General features: G+C 46.2%; 1 protein-coding gene across 1 annotated transcript; it reads left to right on the forward strand.

Annotated features, from left to right (window-relative positions):
• The first annotated feature begins 8,320 nt into the window (after positions 1-8,320).
• LOC104689364 (patched domain-containing protein 3) lies at positions 8,321-16,523 on the forward strand. Its single transcript, XM_039550084.1, has 4 exons — positions 8,321-9,213; positions 9,449-9,570; positions 10,546-10,691; positions 12,681-16,523. The coding sequence occupies exons 1-4, from the start codon at positions 8,482-8,484 to the stop codon at positions 14,258-14,260; spliced, it is 2,580 nt and encodes an 859-aa protein (XP_039406018.1). The 5' UTR covers positions 8,321-8,481; the 3' UTR covers positions 14,261-16,523.
• The last annotated feature ends 1,785 nt before the right edge of the window (positions 16,524-18,308 follow it).

The raw sequence follows: 18,308 nt of genomic DNA on the forward strand, positions 1-18,308 counted from the left end.
TGAAAATACACAAACAAGACAAATTAATTCCTTAGGTTCTTCAGAGCTGCACTGGTTGTCATGGGTTAGCAAAAGCATAGTCCCGGAAGTGATGTTCTTGCTAAGGGGTGCTTACAGCTTCCTCTGGGACCTGATAGAGCCTATCAGCTGGCCAGTTTGAATATGGACAATTCTTTAAGCCACTTAAAATTGTGACCGCCTCTGTGATCCACACTTAAGAATAGACACTCCCCCAAGCTCTCTCTCGTTTCCACTGCTGGGACAGGTGGCTGCGGGCCCGTGCGGGGGCCGGTGGGCCCAGCCCAGGCCCTGCTCAGGCCAGGCCAGGGCAGGCCACAGCCATCCTGGAGCCGATGGGCCCTGTTCCACCTGTGGAACCCACCACAGCCCTGCTATGGGCAGAAGGGCCGGGCTACAGCCATCCTGGAGCCGATGGGCCCTGTTCCACCTGTGGAACCTCCCCACAGCCCTGCTATGCGCAGACAGGTGGCTCTCCCTCTCCAGTGCAGCCAAGATTCAGCTGAAGCTGCCCTGCTGTCCAGCAAAGGATCATGTGAGCAACAGTGATAAGCACCATTCCAGCTGCAAGGCCTGGGTGAGATTAACCCTTTTAGTGCTATGGAGAGCTGAAAACCTGAGGGAAGAGAAAGAGGAGATGCTTAAAGCTGAAATTCTGTTGTAAAGCTATGATATATCAGAGTACCCGTTGTAATTTCATGAAGGCGGGGAGGTGGAGCGTTCAACTTGTACTTGTGAACAAAAGCACCTGCGCTGAGATAGGCAGATGTTGATGCAGCTGTAATTTCATGAGAAGTTTGAACAGGGAGAGATGGAAGTGATGAGGACTTTTGCTCCAAATGGAAAAGGAGAAAACCTCAGTTCCTAGAGATGCTCCCATCCTAGAGATGAAGATGAGGAAAACCCTTTGCTCCCAGGGAAGGAGAAGGGCCTCTGTTCTTAGAGATGAAATGCTCCCAGAGATGGGTGAAGAGAACTTTTGTTTCTGAATGGCTCAACCTTAAAATTGTACCCCAGTAATTCAAGAGTGAACCCTCGAAAGCAGTTGTGGGGAAAGCTGCAAGTCGTGGGAAGGGACTCGCATGCGAGCAGAGAACCAACCCGGGCAGCTGTCTCGTTGTGATAATGTTTTCATAGCATGGGCAAGAGAGACTCCTCTTCCTAAATGGACTGAACAAGGCTATTACAGAAGGGGTAAACAGACTGAACATCTCAAGGGTTGTCTTTTTACATTGTCAGTGGGAAAGGGGAGAAAGGTGGGGGGAGGAGAAGTGTTCTGAAGGTGTGGTATGATTTTTTTTTCTTCTTTTAGGTCTGTTAATAAACTTCTTTATATTCTTTCAAGTTTGGTGCCTGCTTTGCATTTCTCTTAATTCTTATCTCACAGAAGGTAAACAGTAATGAGTAGTTTGGACCAAACCACTACACTAAATTGGTGTTTCTGCCTGGTTGCAAACCGAACCCGCTACACTGGTGTTCACAGCTGATTTTACAACTTTTCTGGACTACCTCTATAGTAAGAATCAAACCAAGACCTTTTTACAGTGAGGATTCTCAGGTACTGGAACAGGTTGCCCAGACAGACTGGGGAGTATCCACCAGTGAAGATGTTCAAAATTGGACTGGACAATATCCTGAGCAACCTGTTCTAGTTGACCCTTCAGCAGGGCAGGGTGGAATAGATCTCTAAACAGCTCTCCAACCAGAACTATTCTGTGAAATTTATTTTGTTTTAAAATTAGTTGCAATATTTTGATTTCCTATTTTTTCATGAAAGCAGACAGCTGAGAAATTAAAAGTAGTTAAAGAACAATATTAACATAACTTAAAATAAAGCAAAGAAAAATTGTCATTTCTCCTTTGTAAACTGAACATTCCAAACAATAGAACATACAAGCTGGAATTCCTGACAAGGTTTTCAAGAAATTGGGAAAACTTATATGAAATGCTATCTCACGGCATTTTACTTCAAATAACATGATTGCAAAAGGTCTTTTTGCCTGCTGGCAAAGGAAATTACTTTAGGCTAAAGGGATTTATTGAAAGGACAGAAATCACAAAGATACTTTCTTTCTATGAAACACAGAGCAGATAGAGATTGTCATTAATGCATGCTTGGAAAGAATTACTCATGGAGCTGAGAAACTAAAAAGTGCTAAGTTTGTTGACATCCCTTCCTCCTTATTTCATAACAATTTACACGTCAGTTTTATTTTAAGTCTATATTCACCATCCAGACAAATAAGCATGAGTTAGCAGTGTATGAACATGAGTCAACAACACAACCTTGTGGTGGTGACAGCCAACCACATTGGGGGCTGCATTAGCAAGAGCATAGCCAGCACTTCAAGGAAAGTGATTATCTTCCTCCATTCATCACAATAACTCATCATCGCTACGGTGCTCTGGGCAAAGCTCCCTAGTACAAGAGAGATACCAGCTCACTGGAGTGAGACCAGTGAAGGGGCACCATGATGGCTGGGTCCTGGAGCACCCAATGTACCAGGGCACGGGACCTAGATCTAGTCTGGAGATGACCACAGGCGGGGAGCATCTTCTTGCTGTCTTCAGACATTTGATGGGAAGGTACAGGGAAGACACAGCCAGGCTGCTCTCAGACATATCTTGGGAAAGAACAAGGACCAACTGTCACAAATTGTATGAGAGAAATTCCAGTTAGATATTGTCACAGGCACAACCTGTTTACTCCTTCAGGGAATTTCCATTAATTTAATTTATTTGCCACTTAACAATCTATTAATTACAGATTCTGGTATCAAGGGAGACCAAAAAAACTAACCAACCCTCAGGAAAAAAACCTGCTTTCCTTCATACATGTCTTCCCCCCGCCCCCCAGACCTTTTGCTCCTCAGTCCCCTCACCCAGGCCATGCTCAGCTCCTTTGCTGAGGCAGTGGCCAGTGCAGGAGACTGGGACCAGCACACACGTGGCTGGCTCCTTCACTGGCAGCAGCTTCTCCAGGCTGCACCTTTCAGCTCCTGCTCTAGCAAAACCTTGGATCCAACCCCTGCCCACATATCCTCTTCTCTCTTCCCTCCTCCTGATCCAGTGTGGACTTCTTCCCTCCATCTCCTCCCGGCCTGGCCTTGTTTCTCCTTCTGCTTCGTGTTTGCTACCCTCGCTTTAAGGCACTTTCCCAGAGGTGCCACAGACTCCCCTGAGGATGGGCCCAGCCATGCCTTAAGTTGGGTGTGTTGGATCCTGCTGGCATCAACTGTGACCAGCTTAGGACAGGCCTGGTCTCTCCTCACAGAGGCCACCTCTGCAGCCCCTCTACCAAAACCTTCACATTTATGAGGAGACAAATCATGATGAAGTAGTCAAACACTGAATCGGGTTGCCCAGAGGCTCTGGAATATGCACGCTTGGAGGAAACTCCAAACTCAGCTAGGCAATACCCTGAGTGACCTGGCCTAGCACCCACGGCAGCCCTTCTCTGGGCAGGGCGCATGTGAGACGAGTGCCAAAGGATCCTTCCAACCCAAGTTATTCCATGATTCTACAAAACTGTTGGAATCACTTCCAGGCTCAGTAAATGTTTGGGAGACACAAGAATACAGAGACCAAGAAGAAAATGTTTGTCTGCATTACTGAGGACAGCTTTACCTTTCAAAATAAATAAATATTACCACAGAGCTTGTGAGCAGAGAAAACAGGCAGCAGTGGCCAGAGCAGGAGATGAGCCCTGTTCCAAGTAGAGGGAAATGGAGTCTGATGGGGCAAACTGAAGAAGAGTTTTCAAACAAAAAAAAGGCTGTGAAGCAGGGAGTCTCACCAGCCAGGCACATGTTGTTTCTTAATTTCAAACGCTGTGCAGAAGGTCATACATTCAAAAAACTGCATTTTCTCTCCCTACCCTGGTGTCTCTTCAGCTAGGTCCTGGCTCAGCCCTGGAGCCATTGTGACACTCAGGCCACAACCAAAGCCATGTCTGCATTTGCAAGCCTACCTGGGCTCTGCCTGAGAGAGACCTGGGCTGAATCATTCTTCTTTCTTCTTGTTTCGAGCATGGTATAAATGCCCCAGAGACAGATGGTGGTCTCTGCTGTGGAAGAGAGAAGGTTCTGCCACCTCAGTTTGAAGGTGGGATTGAGACCGGGTCTCCTGCTCACCTGAGAAATTATCTGACCATGAGTCCTGTGCAACAGGGACACAACTCAGACACTTGAATGGGATCTGCTTGTTCTTTTGCTTTTCAGGTTTTTTCTTACAGCTGTTCTTGGCTGGTTTATGTAGACTTAAAGTGGACAGTGTCAGGCACATTCTGACACCACCTAGAGATGAGGCCACATAAGATATTAAAAATTAATTGATTGTATGGCTTGGTCCCCACAGATCTTGAAAAGAGGCAAGTACAACCCGCTTAAATGTGGGGCACCAGCTATCCCTCTCAGCTCTCTTCTTAGGTGTGTCAAGTATGTATCAGTTTGTTCCACCATCCAAATAAAATGTCCCACCAATGGAGTTCCAGGTCTTTCTTCACTTGCACCAGGGGATTTCTTCCACATGGTGATGAACAATAATCAAAGTCTTTTGTCCTTTTTCTTGTGTTTCCTTCAATAGAAGCTTTCTCATCAAGGTGAGATTGATGCCAATAGGGGTAGACTGTAGATCTTATATATAATTAAATCATAACAATAGATAAGATATAACAGGACCTGAATAATAAAATCACATCTTATCATTTCAACAAAGTTACACACACAAATATAAGGGTAACTACTTGAATCTATCATAAGGTTGTCTACAAGTACAGAGTCACAATAGGTTCTCATCCAGGCACATCCACTCCCTCAGGCCCATACTTTATGCTCTGGGGGATAGGGTGCAGCTCCGTTGTGATTAATTCTGACACAGTGTTTGGCTATATAGTATATACCATAGCACTGTGCATTGTTAAAACAAAAACGTTGCCTTTACGGTTGGTTGGGTTATAAGTGAAATTAACTAGTTAACACAAAGAGTGGAATTTCCTTTTAAATCTACTTCCATTACCTCAGGTTACCTTTTGGATTTCAGTAGGCAAATTGCTTTCATCTCTTTTATAATTTCTGCCACAGTAAATTGCACCCACAACTGAGAAGCATGTGTGGTGCAGAATGTACTAGAGTTGCCATACTGATTAGCATAAATAAAGAAGTGAGGGTCTCCACCTTGTGGGTTGAGCTTGTTGACGTGTGAACCAAATTTAGTTCACACTGGCAATGATTGCTCCTGCAAGATAAGAAGTCCTTCAATGGTTAGCTTGATCTTCAGTGGGGGTGCATGGCATCATTCCCAGTATCATTCCTGGGAAGAGAAAACAATACAAGTCCTGGAGGCGTTAGTCCAAACAGTGGTTTAAGTTGTTTAACAGCTCAGGTTAGTGATAGAAGTCCTTTTTCCCCTCTCAGGATATCTCTGTTCTGTCTCTTTAAATGCAGCTGAGTTGAATAGTAAATATCTCTTTGGTCCGTCAGGGACAGTTTGGCCTTGATATTCCTCAGGTAGAATCTCAACTTTCAATTAATGAAGTGCTTGTCATACTGCTGTTGCTGCTTCCTCCACCTTTCAGGGGGACGGCTCCTGCGATTAGAGTTGCCCTCCATGAGTGGGATGCTCTCTGAATTTGACTTATCAGTTTCGCAAAATTTAGCACAGCAGCGGTTAAAGGCACAGAATATCAAAATCCAGAATGTTTTCAATATGAACTTTAATTGGAGAGCAAGTAGCTGACATCCGCTTCTCAATGCCTCCTCTTTTCCCTGATCGCACTCCACAAGCATTGCCTCTGCCTGCAGCTCCCTGTCCCCTTCCCGATCCTGCTGAGCTGCGAGCAGCCCCTGTGCCTGCAGCCTCTTGGAGCGCTCCAAGCAACGCCTCTGCCGGCAGCCTCTCCCTTTCCCTGAGGGCGCTCAGCAGCAGCAGCCTGCAGCCTACTCTCACCTGCAGCCTACTCTCCCTTTCACCGTCGCACTCGGCAGCGGGCAACACTTGCTACCGAAGCCTATGTCCTCTCTCATTTAACTGATCCTGCAGTTCTTTCACCAAACCTTGCAGAGATCCAATCATTTCTCCCTCTGCCTGTTTGTTGGCATACTGTAGATACAAAAATGCTGCTAGCAAGGATTTTCTTGCTATTTTCTAAGTCCGTGAGAGACTTTTCTCTCTCACAGAAGAGGTAGCAGAGCTATGTAAACAACCAAGCCACCTGCAACCTTGAAAAGTCTTGTTTATGGTACAATAGAAAAATATTTTGACAATGGATGTTTTAGGGTATTAGCCAATCACCCCCAAGGGGTGGCTGATCCTTGGTCCAATTAGACTATGAAGAAAAAAGTCTATAAAAGAGTTTGTAAAATAATTAAATAAATCAATCTTGCTGCACAATTCCTGCCTGCTGGATCTTCTCTCCTCCTCCTCCCTATGGCTGCAGGACACGGTGATATACCCTAGGGCCTAGGCCTGCGGTAATAGCATACCTCTCCTGTTGGGCAAAAAATTGCACATAAAACTGCTTTACTTTTCCCCTTCCATACCTTTTGTTCACTTAACACCACATTTATCTATTTAACCGCTGCCTCAGGACTATACCAATTTCCACTTGCACATTCTGTGCCCAGGGCAGTTGGGCATGCCTTATATTCTTCCCATCACTACCTGTCTGGAATTCACGGATGATATCTCAACTGGACCCCTTTAACCATAGCATCCTGTCCGTGATGCCAAAAAAGGGACGTCACACCCTTTAAGGGAAGGGAGCACCCAAGATTTGTAAATGCTCATGGTTGAAAGAAACAACAAAACTTAGAGGGTCCACAAAAAATCACAAAGTTTTATTATACACTTGGCATGGGAATTGGAAAGTTAGTCCCTGACCTCCTATACAAGAGGAAGGAAGGAAGGATTCCAGGAAGGAAGGAAGGAAGGCCAAACAGTAATTCACTGGAATCTCATTTTGAAACTTCCAGCAAAGCAACATAACAACAGAGAGACTGTGCCTTCATCCAAAAAATACCAGAAAGGTTGACTTGCTGGAAGTCCTATGACTAGTTCCTGGCCCTGCCCCAAGAAGCATATTTTATCATATTAGAACTTAGTATAAAGTGCATGAGTGGGCCAGGGAACAAGGACAAGCATTCAGATTCTGGGAGAAGACTGGCATGTATTACCTGCTTGAACACCACTCTGAGTTGAGAGTTGGTGGAGCCATCTTTCCATGCTGTAGGCCAGATGCCCAAGTCTCAGAGTTAACCTAAAGGCACTAGTCTGTGCCAAATGAGTGCCCTAGGTAGCTACTGCCAACAAGCCAGTTCCTAGGTTTCAATAAGTTAGAAGCTACAGGAAATAGCTTCTAACTTGCCTGTCTGACATACCTGTCTCAGAACACCTGTGCATGGAAAAGAGAATCACCAGGATCCAACCTGCCCTAGATGCTGAGCACAGCAGGACATATATAATGCTGCTCAGAGCCTGGCTGGCTATTTTACACTCACGGGTGCCAAGTCTGTCTTCCCTAGATGGGAGAGAAGAGATACCTACAACTTTTCTGCAACTACTGGCAGGAGAGGAGAGAGTTGCTTCTTTCAAAGGCAATGAGAAGAAGTGCCTGCCTGTGACATATTGTCTGGACACCTCTCTAGCACTGTCGCATCTGAGCTTAATGTTCTTCTAAGCCCGAAACTACTCAAATCACTGTCACCAGTGTCAAGAACACCAGGCTGCAGGATAGTGTCTGGACTTGGAAAGATCCTTTCTATCATTCCTACTGCATAAAGCTCTGGCACATCACACTGGTGATATTCTTGGGACTTGCCAATTGGAATTGCTAACCCTTGTTTCAAAGTCTTTTATTTCTTTCACTGTCACTTTCCCGTTTTATAAACCTGTACACTGAGAGAGCAAACACCGCAAGATGTGCATCACCGTCTGTGTTTTGCTCTCAGATAGAAGAAAAATGCACAGTAGTGAAGCAACGACTGCAGCAGCTTCGGGGAAAACACTAAAAAAAGCCGATGATGTCTAGAGGATGAAATGTAAGCGCGGGGCCGTGCCGGGAAGCGGCAGGGTCTGCACGGAGCCGGAACCAGAGCCAGGCTCAAGGCAGCGGCTCAGCACGCCAGGCGCTGCAAACGGGCCGGACCCCGCGGAGCCAAAGCCGGGGGGGAAACGGAGGGCAGGGGAGATATGAACCCGAGGCGGGGCGCGGCGGGGGGAGCCTGGTCTGCCCTCCCGGCCCCCCCTGCCGGACCCGGGAGGCGGCGGAAGCCCCGCTGAGTCACGGCGGGGGCGGTTCCGCCCGTTGAAAAACGCGGTCCGAGGTCCTGACGAGCAGAGGGCGGTTTTGAACTCCTCTCCCTCTCCTCTCCCTCTCCTCTCCCTCTCCTCTCCGGCGCCGACACAGACCGCACCGTCGGGCCCCGGCGTGGGACGCGCCGCCGGCAGCCCGTGCCCGCCTCGCCCATGGCGGGGCCGCGGGACCCCGCGGAGCGCTGCTCCTGCCGCAACACCAACTGCGTGGAGCGGCCGCTGCGCCGGCTCTTCGAAGGGCTGGCGAGCGGCGTGGCCGCCTGCCCCTGGCCCTTCGTGCTGGTGCCGCTGCTGCTGTCGGGCGGGCTGGGCGCCGGCTTCCTCTTCCTGCCGCAGCGGCAGGCGAACGACATCGAGGGGCAGTTCACACCGACGTGGGGGCCCGCCAAGGACGAGCGCGACTTCGTGCGGCGGTACTTCCCCCCCGACGACTCGGAGCGCTTCTCCGCCCCGCGGCTGCCCACCGAGGGCGCCTACGCCTCCCTCATCGCCGTGGCGACGAACGGGACCTCGGTCCTGGACGCGGCGGCGTGGGCAGAGGTGCTGCGGCTGAACGCGACCGTGCACGACGCCGAGTACGAGCGGCTCTGCGCCCGCACCGCCGGCGGCTGCGCCAGCCCCAACCCGCTGCTGTCGCGGTGGGGCGATGCGGGACCGCCCGCCCCGGGGAGCCTCCGCTTCCCCGTCAATGACAGCGTCTTCCTGGGGGCCGCGCTGGGCGGCGTGGAGACGGACGACGGGCGGGTGCGGAGGGCGCGGGCCCTGAAGCTGATGTATTACCTGCGGGAGGACGGCCCCGAGGCGCAGGACAGCCGGCGGTGGCTGGAGAGCTTCCTGCAGAACATCTCGTCCAGAGTGGCGGAGTTGCGCCTCGGCTCCATTCAGGTAACGCACGGGCGGGTACGGCCGTGCGCAGCGGCCGAGCCCGAAATGTCCGGGCAGCCCCCTCGCCGAAAGGAAAGGAAAGGAGACGGCGGCGGGACAAGGCGGGCGGGCTGCGAGGGCCAGGGCAATGCTCCTCTGCCAACGTGATGTTTGGCCTTGCCTGCGCGTGTGTACAAAAACCACGAAGAAGAGGGAAAGTGCTTCATTGTTTCTTTCCTTGTTGTTTTAACGGCAGGTGACCTACTTTACCTCGCTGTCCAGACAACAGGAGTTTGAAGGAAATACCAAGAGTGTGATCCCACTCTTCTCCATAACATATTTCCTGACAATAACCTTTGCAGTCATCTCTTGCCTAAGGTAAAATGTCTCTAAGCTATGGCTCAGTGAGTAGTGATGTCTGCTCTTCTTTACCTGCCTCAGCTGGTTTCTGCTTTTGCCGATTGAAGGTGTTCTTGAAGCTGCAGACTTCCTGTGACAATTTATAGGCAAAATGTATTTTTTTGCTTTTTCTTATCTACCTATGTGTATTTCCCAGCTGCTTAGATGGCAGATGAGAACCTGAACAAGTGTTCAGTACTTAGTTAAGGTTCGGGTGGATGTGCACTAGCTTCATAGATTCCTGCAAGTCTGGGTACAGCTTTAGTTGCTCTGCTTGCTAGTAGAATCAGAGGCTTACCTGCTGTCCACAGAGAACTTAATCTGCCCTTTCTTTGTGCTGATGGAAAGTGAACCATTGTACACTCAACAACTGTACTGCAGTGTTTGTGTCCTGTACTTCCAAAAGAAATTCTACTTGCAGGGTGAGCAGCCTGGTTTAGCGCTTGCATCAAGCATCATACCTATTAAAGCACCTTATGGAATGCTTGAACCAGTGCTCAGGGGCATCTTGGCAAAAGGCTGGTAGCCAATCTGTCTGCTGAGAAAATCTCTCTACACAGCACTTACTGCCTGAAAGGTGCTTCCAGTGATATGCTACAGCAAGAATTCATGTAAAATCAAAGAGCTGCTAGAAATTCACCAGTTTTTTGGGTCACCCTAAGTCTAGTGTCACTGGTAGATCTTATGTATCCTTATTTTGACATCTCTGGTTATTGATGCAAAGAGCAGTACACATCTTTACTCCTCCAAATATAGTTGGGCAGTGGTAATAATGTGTATAACACCTCCTAGAGAAATTAATTTTATGTAATGCTGACACCTGGAAACTCTGCTAGCAGCTTTCATCAGGAGTTCTTCTGAGAGAGGGTATCGCTGTATCTGTGCACTTGTCATGCCAAACACATTGGTGAAGTTTTTGACACATAACTAAGATATTCCTTGAAATATTTTCAGACTGAGCTGTATAAGAAATAATATCTGGCTTGCAAGCTGTGGAGTGCTTTCTTCCGGCTTAGCTGTATTGAGCAGCTTTGGACTGATGCTCTTCTGTGGAGTTCCGTTTGTGGTCACTGTGGCTAATGCACCATTCCTGATTCTGGGTAAGTAGAAAAAGTGAGTCAGATTCAGCTACAAAGACTATAAGTGAAGTTAAAACAACCTAATGGTGTCAGTCTTTTATGATGTGAATGTCAGATAATACAACATTTTCTCCTGAAGTGAGTGGAGGAGATACCCAGAGGTGCAGCCTCCTCAGAACACCTAAAGGCGGGCGAGCCCCTCAGCTCAGCTCAGCTCAGCTCAGCTCAGCTCAGCTCAGCATGCCCACAGCAGGACTGCAGATGGGTTCTGGTGCAGGGGCAGCTTTTCCCAGAAGACAAGGCCTGATCTAGATCCACTGCTACAGCCGGAAAACTGTAAATGAGACAGTGGTAAGGTTAGCACTTTCCAGGATTGTTCCAGTGTCCCTGGAAATGTAGCCAGGATGATTAATCCTCTGCAATATAACGTCTGTGTACTAACCAGTCTCATTCAGCTACACAACTGAAGTGATGCACCATTTGTGCAAGCAGTCCTGCCCCCAAAAAAACCCAAGGAAGCTGGTATCATTGTAGCCTTGTTGCACAGACTGCTTAACAGCCTGTGCTGAAATTTCCAAATACTGTTAGATAACGTTGCTGCAAATTACTGCAAAACAAAGATCCTTACTGATCCTTACTGATCTCCTATATGATGTATTCATGTGATGTTTTCTTGGGCTTGGTACAGTGCTAAGGAAAACACATGGAGCTCCCAGGTTGACAGAGGCTGTGCATCATCCTAGCTTTCCAGTGCAAATGCTCCTTAGGGCAGGCATTGTTTCTTTGTTTCCTGCATAATTCCGATGCATTTTTTATTTGCTTTTGTTTGCTCATCAATTGCAGTGGTTCTGACTATCAAAAAGACCCCTTTGTTTACCTGGGAAAGGGCTTAAGCCAGTCTCTTAAGCCAGATTTTCAGAAATAACACACAGACTTTTGTCTTCCTTGCGCTAAAGCAAACAAATTCTCAGTACATCAGAGGATTTGCTTTGAAGGCTGCTTGCTTTCTGAAGCAGCCTGGCTCGATGCCATCCAGTAGTACCTTGTGCCGTGCTGCTTAATTCCTCTTTGAATGTTTACTGGCAATTGCCTGTTCAGGTAGCCAGTAGTGATTTCATCTATTCTTCTGTGCTTGACTAAATCTCACTCCACTATTAGCACAGCCCTGCTTTCCCTTTTGTGTGATTAATTTTCAGTGAATAGAAGAGCCCTTGACAACATGGCAAAATACTGAAAGGTGTGTGATTAAAGTCTTGAGAGTTAGCAGAGCTGAGAGAAGCCCATTGGCTCTTCCTTTTTGAACTTCCTCTCACTTTGGCATCTTAGCAAAAACCCAGGCCCAGGATCCAGTCTTCCTGGCAGGGTTTCCCAGGGATCTGGTGGGTAATATTTGTGAGTACATCAGTATAAATGTAAAGATAAATGAATAATAAATCGTGAGTAAGTGCTGAAAGATAAACTGGAGAGAAGTGGAGGGCAAAGAGCATTAAAAAGTGAGCCACTGGAAAACTGGAATCACTCTTCTCCCATGTGGTAGCAACTGCTCTTCTGTCTTCTGAAGGCAGAACAAGAAATTATTGGTCTAAGTTGCTGCAGTGCTGAAGAAGAGATTCCAGAGATAATGGGGGATGCTTCCAGTGATAAGAATAGTTGAGCATCAGAATATGTGATGCTTTGAAATCTGTCATCTGCATCAGGAGACACGTGGACATCAGCTACAAGATACTTGTCAGAGATGCAGTAGGTGTGCTCAGTCCTTCAGCAGAGTCAGTGGGGGATCAACAACTTACCAGGTCACCAGGAGGTGCTGAAAGATAACGCATTCAGCTACACATGAAGGATGTGTTTTCCAGATTCTCATGTAAGTTGCATCAACACTAGAGCAGTGTTAGTAGCCCAGCTTCCTTTTTCAAAATTTTATGCAGACCGAAATGTGAATAAGGTCGTTTTGTTGGGTGTTGGTGGAAGCTGCCATCTGCAGCGCAGCATTAACAGTGTCTCCTCTTGCAGGGGTTGGCGTTGATGACATGTTCATCATGATTGCTTCCTGGGAACAAAGTTCAAGGAAAAAAGAGAAATCCAGTGTTAAGTCTCTGCTGGCCGAGACTTATGCAGAAGCAGCACTTTCTGTGACCATCACCACTCTCACGGATGTTTTGGCCTTCTTCATTGGCACCTGGACGGCTTTTCCATCCGTGAGGTCTTTTTGCCTCTATACGGGCACAGCTTTTGTCTTCTGCTATGTATATACCATGACCTTCTTTGGGGCTGTTCTGGTATTAAATCACAAAAGGGAGCAAGAGAACCGCCACTGGCTGACTTGTATGCGTGTGGGAGTAGGTGAAGATCAGGCTGAGAACTCCTGCTTGTACAATGCTTGCTGTATTGGCAGCTGTTCCAGGCAGCCATCTCAGCCAGAAGGTGAGCATCCAATGAGCATATTCTTTAAAAAGTATTATGGCCCTTTTATTACAAATAAATGGATCAAGCTGCTCGTGGTGTTGCTGTACGGAGCATACTTGGGTGGCAGTGTTTATGGGTGTACTCAGATCAGGGAAGGCATCGATCTCCGGAATCTGGCAAATGATGACTCCTACGTTATTCCATACTATGATGATGATGAGAAATACTTCTCGACATACGGACCCAGGGTCATGGTTGTCATTACTGAGAGCGTAGATTACTGGAATGAGACGGTGCGTCTTGGCATTGAGAGCTGTGCACAGAATTTAGAGAACATTTCCTATGTAGATAAGAACCTCTCAGAGTCATGGCTGAGGGTATACACAGAACTTGCCAAAAGGGGGTTGGTAAATATAAACAGTAAGACTGACTTCTTTAATAACTTACCTGTACTGTTCAAATTTCGTCCCAGTTTTGAGTGGGACATAAACAAGACTCAGGATGCAATAGAAGCTTCACGTTTCTTCATCCAGACAGTGAACGTGACGTCAGCCGTTGATGAGAAGAATCTCCTCAATCAGTTAAGAGAGGCAGCCGAGCAGTGCAGCATTCCACTGAAGGTGTATCACCCAGCGTTCATCTACTACGACCAGTACCTGGTGATAGTGCAGAACACTGTTCAGAACGTTGCCGTGGCTGCCGGGGCGATGCTCGTTGTCTCCCTTCTGCTCATTCCTAACCCATTGTGCTGCTTGTGGGTGACTTTTGCTATAGCCTCTGTTATAGTTGGCGTTGCTGGTTTCATGACGTTCTGGAACGTCAATCTCGATTCCATATCCATGATCAACCTGGTTATTTGCATAGGGTTTTCCGTAGATTTTTCTGCTCATATTTCCTATGCCTTTGTTGCGAGTGGAGAGTCATCAGCCAATAAAAGGGCAATTGAAGCTCTGTCCCTGCTAGGTTACCCAGTACTTCAAGGTGCAGTTTCTACAATACTAGGAGTAGTTGTCCTGGCTGCAGCAAACACCTACATCTTTAGGACATTCTTCAAGATCATGTTCCTTGTTATTTTGTTTGGGGCTCTTCATGGTCTTGTTTTTATTCCAGTGTTTTTAACATTTTTTGGAAACTTTGGCAGATCACCCAATAGCAAATCTAAAAACCTAGAGCTTGAGAAATTATAAAGATTGTTCATGACTAAGTTTAATGTATTATAGTTTATATTTATTATATGTAGATTCAATTGCAATGACTGTCAGGGAATATAAGACATGAAGAAAAAGAAGGACAAAAAAATAAACACAACAAGAAGCAAAGGCTTCAGAAGAGCCAGGCAAGAAAAATCACAGAAGAAATTAAAACTTAGAGATTGCATTTGTATTTCTCACTTTTGTGTGTTCTTGCCTCAACATCTTAATGTTGTTAAATATTTTTTTGTGTTTACTGAATGTATTAAAATAATTATAAACACTGACCACTGCGACAGGTTAATGGACTACATTACATGTTTGTCAGGATGCGTTCACAGTGGGGATGAGTGGACTGCATTTTCCACCTGTTTGCTTTGCTGGTGTAACTCATCCCAGCACTGAGCTGGAAGGCAATTTTTGCCCAAGAGGCTCAAATCTGGGTGTTTTACAGCAAGATTACAAAAGGTCAGAACTGTCTCAGACTGCAATAACTCATAAGTCCTCAGGTGACAAAATCTGCTTGTTCCTAATGCAGCACAAGAAACCCTTGGGGAAGACTCACCCCAAGCTGACATTTTCTCTTCAAAGCCTTTTCTTGGTGTCCCGTTTTCTCTTCAAAGCCTTTTCTTAGTGTCCCATTTTCTAGCTAAGCTTGAACATCTGGTACCTTTAAGAAGTTTGTGTGTAGCTTCTGTTGGCTGCAGTTTGCAAAGGGATGTGCTGTAGGTTTTTGAACTTGTGTGGACCTCCTGAGTAACCACCCTGGGAGATGCTGTGCCATGGTATGACAGGGCAAGAATTCACTAGAGAGAATCACACCCTGATTTGGGACAAAGTGAAAAAGCAACTCCATTTTAAGCAGGTCAGCCCTAAAACTGTAAACCCATAAGTTCTATTCTGTTTGTCCTGTGATGTGTTGATAGAGCAGAGGAGCTTTCACTGAATAAGAGCTAAGAATATACAAAGTGGTCTTCTAACTTGTAGGGACAAGACAGTAGGTGAAAGGCAATTCATCATTTGTTGCCAAAATAATGAATGACCCATTGGAAATAAATGGATTATGGTAATTGATGTTTATAATTCTGGAAAAATTGGTGTAGAACTTATTAAACCATTCAGTCCAAATCTGCTGCTGTGGAGGGTTTCTTCTGAGAGACTGAGCAAGTGTGACAGGGTCCACCTCTGTTTTCTGTGATTTCTGGCCAGTTTCATAGACCCAGTAAACAGGGCAGGATCCTTCAGTTTCCTCCAGAACAGTTTTTGAAAGAGTAGTGAAAGACTGAAAACTCATATTAATCTTAGAAGTCATATACTTCTGAGCTCAATGTCAAAACCCAGTGCTGAAATCTCAGAATTAAAACTGGCAGCATTAAATTTCCAGGACAGGGCACTAACCACAAAACTAGATTTGGAAATAAATAAAATGAAACAAAACCCCAACCCCATGCACTAGAGTCCCCCCTTCTCCCATTAAATGTTTCATGGTCAATACCAATGCTCTAATGGCAAATGTTACAGCCATTTATGCACTGATGATGCTGTGGAAGGAGCAGATGATGTTCTCATGTTGGCCAACACCAGAGGAAGGCCTCCTAATAAACACTAGAATGTGAGTCATGCTTTTGGAAAGAGAAGGGAAATCTACTTCTGATGCTAGGAGAGAGAGTGGCCTATTTGAAGTGCATACTCTCACCTCTCATTGTGTTGTTTGGCCATGTTTTAGAAGCAAAAATAGTTCTCCTTGCTTCTAGTCAAAGTTTCCAAGCAGATCAAGAGAGCAGAAAGTTAGGAATGGCTTGATTGCTCTAACTTCACGGCCAGTTTAAAGGATTGGGATTTAGAAAACTCTTCTGACATTTCAGCTGACTCAGATCATCACAGAGTAGGAAGCAGCCAGAAGAGCAGGCCACAACTTTCACTGGAAGTTTGTATTTCCTTTGTATTAAGCTTGCTGATAGAATTCTGGCATGCCAGCCTCAGGAATACGGAACATTCAGAATTATGTCTAAGTTTGAATTTCTTATTTTTATGTGTCACTCTGCTTGTGACCACTTCAGACATATTTAGAAAGCAAACAGTCCATCTAAGCACCTAGCTCTGCCCTGTTTTCAGCAGCAGGAGGCTGTTCCTACTTAAAGGTACTGAGATTATTCTCACCCTCTGTCCTGGATTGCAGTGTATTCCATTACCATCCTCAGGAGCTGTTGAAATCAGGTGGGGCAGTGTTTCCTTGCCTCCTCCCCCCAGACTATCTTTCTGTTAATGGCCCATCATTGTCCTGCCACATGACTCATAGATAACTCCCTTCGGACTATCTTCTGTTAATGAGCCCATCAACACTTGGCCTCATGACTCATTACCCCATTGTGAGATGCTCCACCCAGAGGGAGGAACCAAGCATCCCATCGTGGACATAAGCTGAGATTCTGAACACCAGAGAAAACCTTTCCACTGGATTTCCAGAGGACAGGAGCTACACAGCCACCACTGGACCTTCTGAGGAAGAACAGACCCTTTTTCTAGAGGATCACCGCTTCAGGAGGACTGCTACCACCATCCTCATTAACAGGGTGTCTGGTAGTATCCTGACTGTCAGTTTAACCCAGTGTTTTCTGCCTTTATTTTGGTTTGGTTTTTTTTTTCCCTTATTTTATTTCCCTATTAAATTGTTATTCTGAGTTGGTGTCTCCCACTAGTTTGTTTTCAAACTAGTACACCCTCTGATTCATTTCTGGAAGCTGCTTTTGTGGTTATGGTGTGTGTACCCTGGCTGGACACTAGGTGCCCACCAAAGCCACTCTATACTCCCCTCCTTAGCTGGACTGGGGAGACAAAACATGGCAAAAGGCCTGTGGGTTGAGATACGGACAGAAAGAGATCACTCATCGCTTACTGTCATGGGCAAAACAGACTTGAGTTTGGGAAATTCGTTTATTGCCAATCAAACCAGAAATAAAACTGAATCTTAACACCACCTCTTCTCTTACCCTCTTCTTTCCCGTTTTCAACTTCGCTTCTGCTTTTCTTTACCTCCTCCCCCTCAAGTGGTAAGAGCAGGGGCGAGGACAGGAATTGGGGGTGTGGTCAGTTCATCACAGGTTGTCTCTGCTGCTCCTCCCTCCTCAGGGCAGGGACTCCCACTTTCACCCTGCTACACTTTCATTGACTTTGGTGTCTGCAGAGCTGTTTCTCTCACATATTCACTCCTCTCACTCTGGCTGCAGTTGCTTTTGGACAGAGCTTCTTCCCCTTCCTAAGTGTGTTGTCTCAGAGGCTTTACCACCGGGGCTGATGGGCTCAGCCTTGGACAGGATTAGGTCCTCCTAGAGCTGTCTAGCAGTGCTCTATTGGACATAGGGAAGCTTCTGGCATCTTCTACCAGATGCCACGCATGTAGCCTCCTCATTACAAAAATCCTGCCAAACAAACCCAATCCAGTGCTCTCCTATCTCTGCCCAGTAGTTATGAAAGGAGAAATTCCAGCTCCTAGATGCTCCCAAGAACACCAGTGGTCAAATCCAATGTCTCAGTAGACAAGTTTGTTGGAAACCCCGCACATGTTACATGCACTAAACTAACTAGGAATGACAGACAGTAAACTCTTCAGTAACACTTGTGTTGTTATGTTGGCCAGAAAGCAGATACCTTTTATACTTTATGGCTAAGCTCGTAACAATCTTTCATGACCCAATGATGTATCACTATTTTTTTTCATTTTTGAGACTGTCCTACTTCTATGCATATAGCAAGAAGCTTTTGAATAAGAAAAATCAGCTGGACTTCAAGGACTTACCCCCAAACAAGATCATTCAGTATAGGTATTAGTAACTTCAAACAAGAGAAGTTTTTTTTTTGCTTCTCTTTCTAAATGCAAATTTGCATTATTTAGCTGGAAAAGATCCCTTTCAAGTCCCACTACTGAAGCAGCAATTGAAAATAGGTGTGAATTTCTAGGGAGAACATTCCCTAGAAATCTCATTTAGAGAGTGCAATTTTGCCATAATTCTTAAATTTATTTACAATTTTAAATGTTTTATACACC

This window comes from Corvus cornix, chromosome 2 (assembly GCF_000738735.6).
Source record: "Corvus cornix cornix isolate S_Up_H32 chromosome 2, ASM73873v5, whole genome shotgun sequence".
Classification (NCBI taxonomy): Eukaryota; Metazoa; Chordata; class Aves; order Passeriformes; family Corvidae; genus Corvus; species Corvus cornix.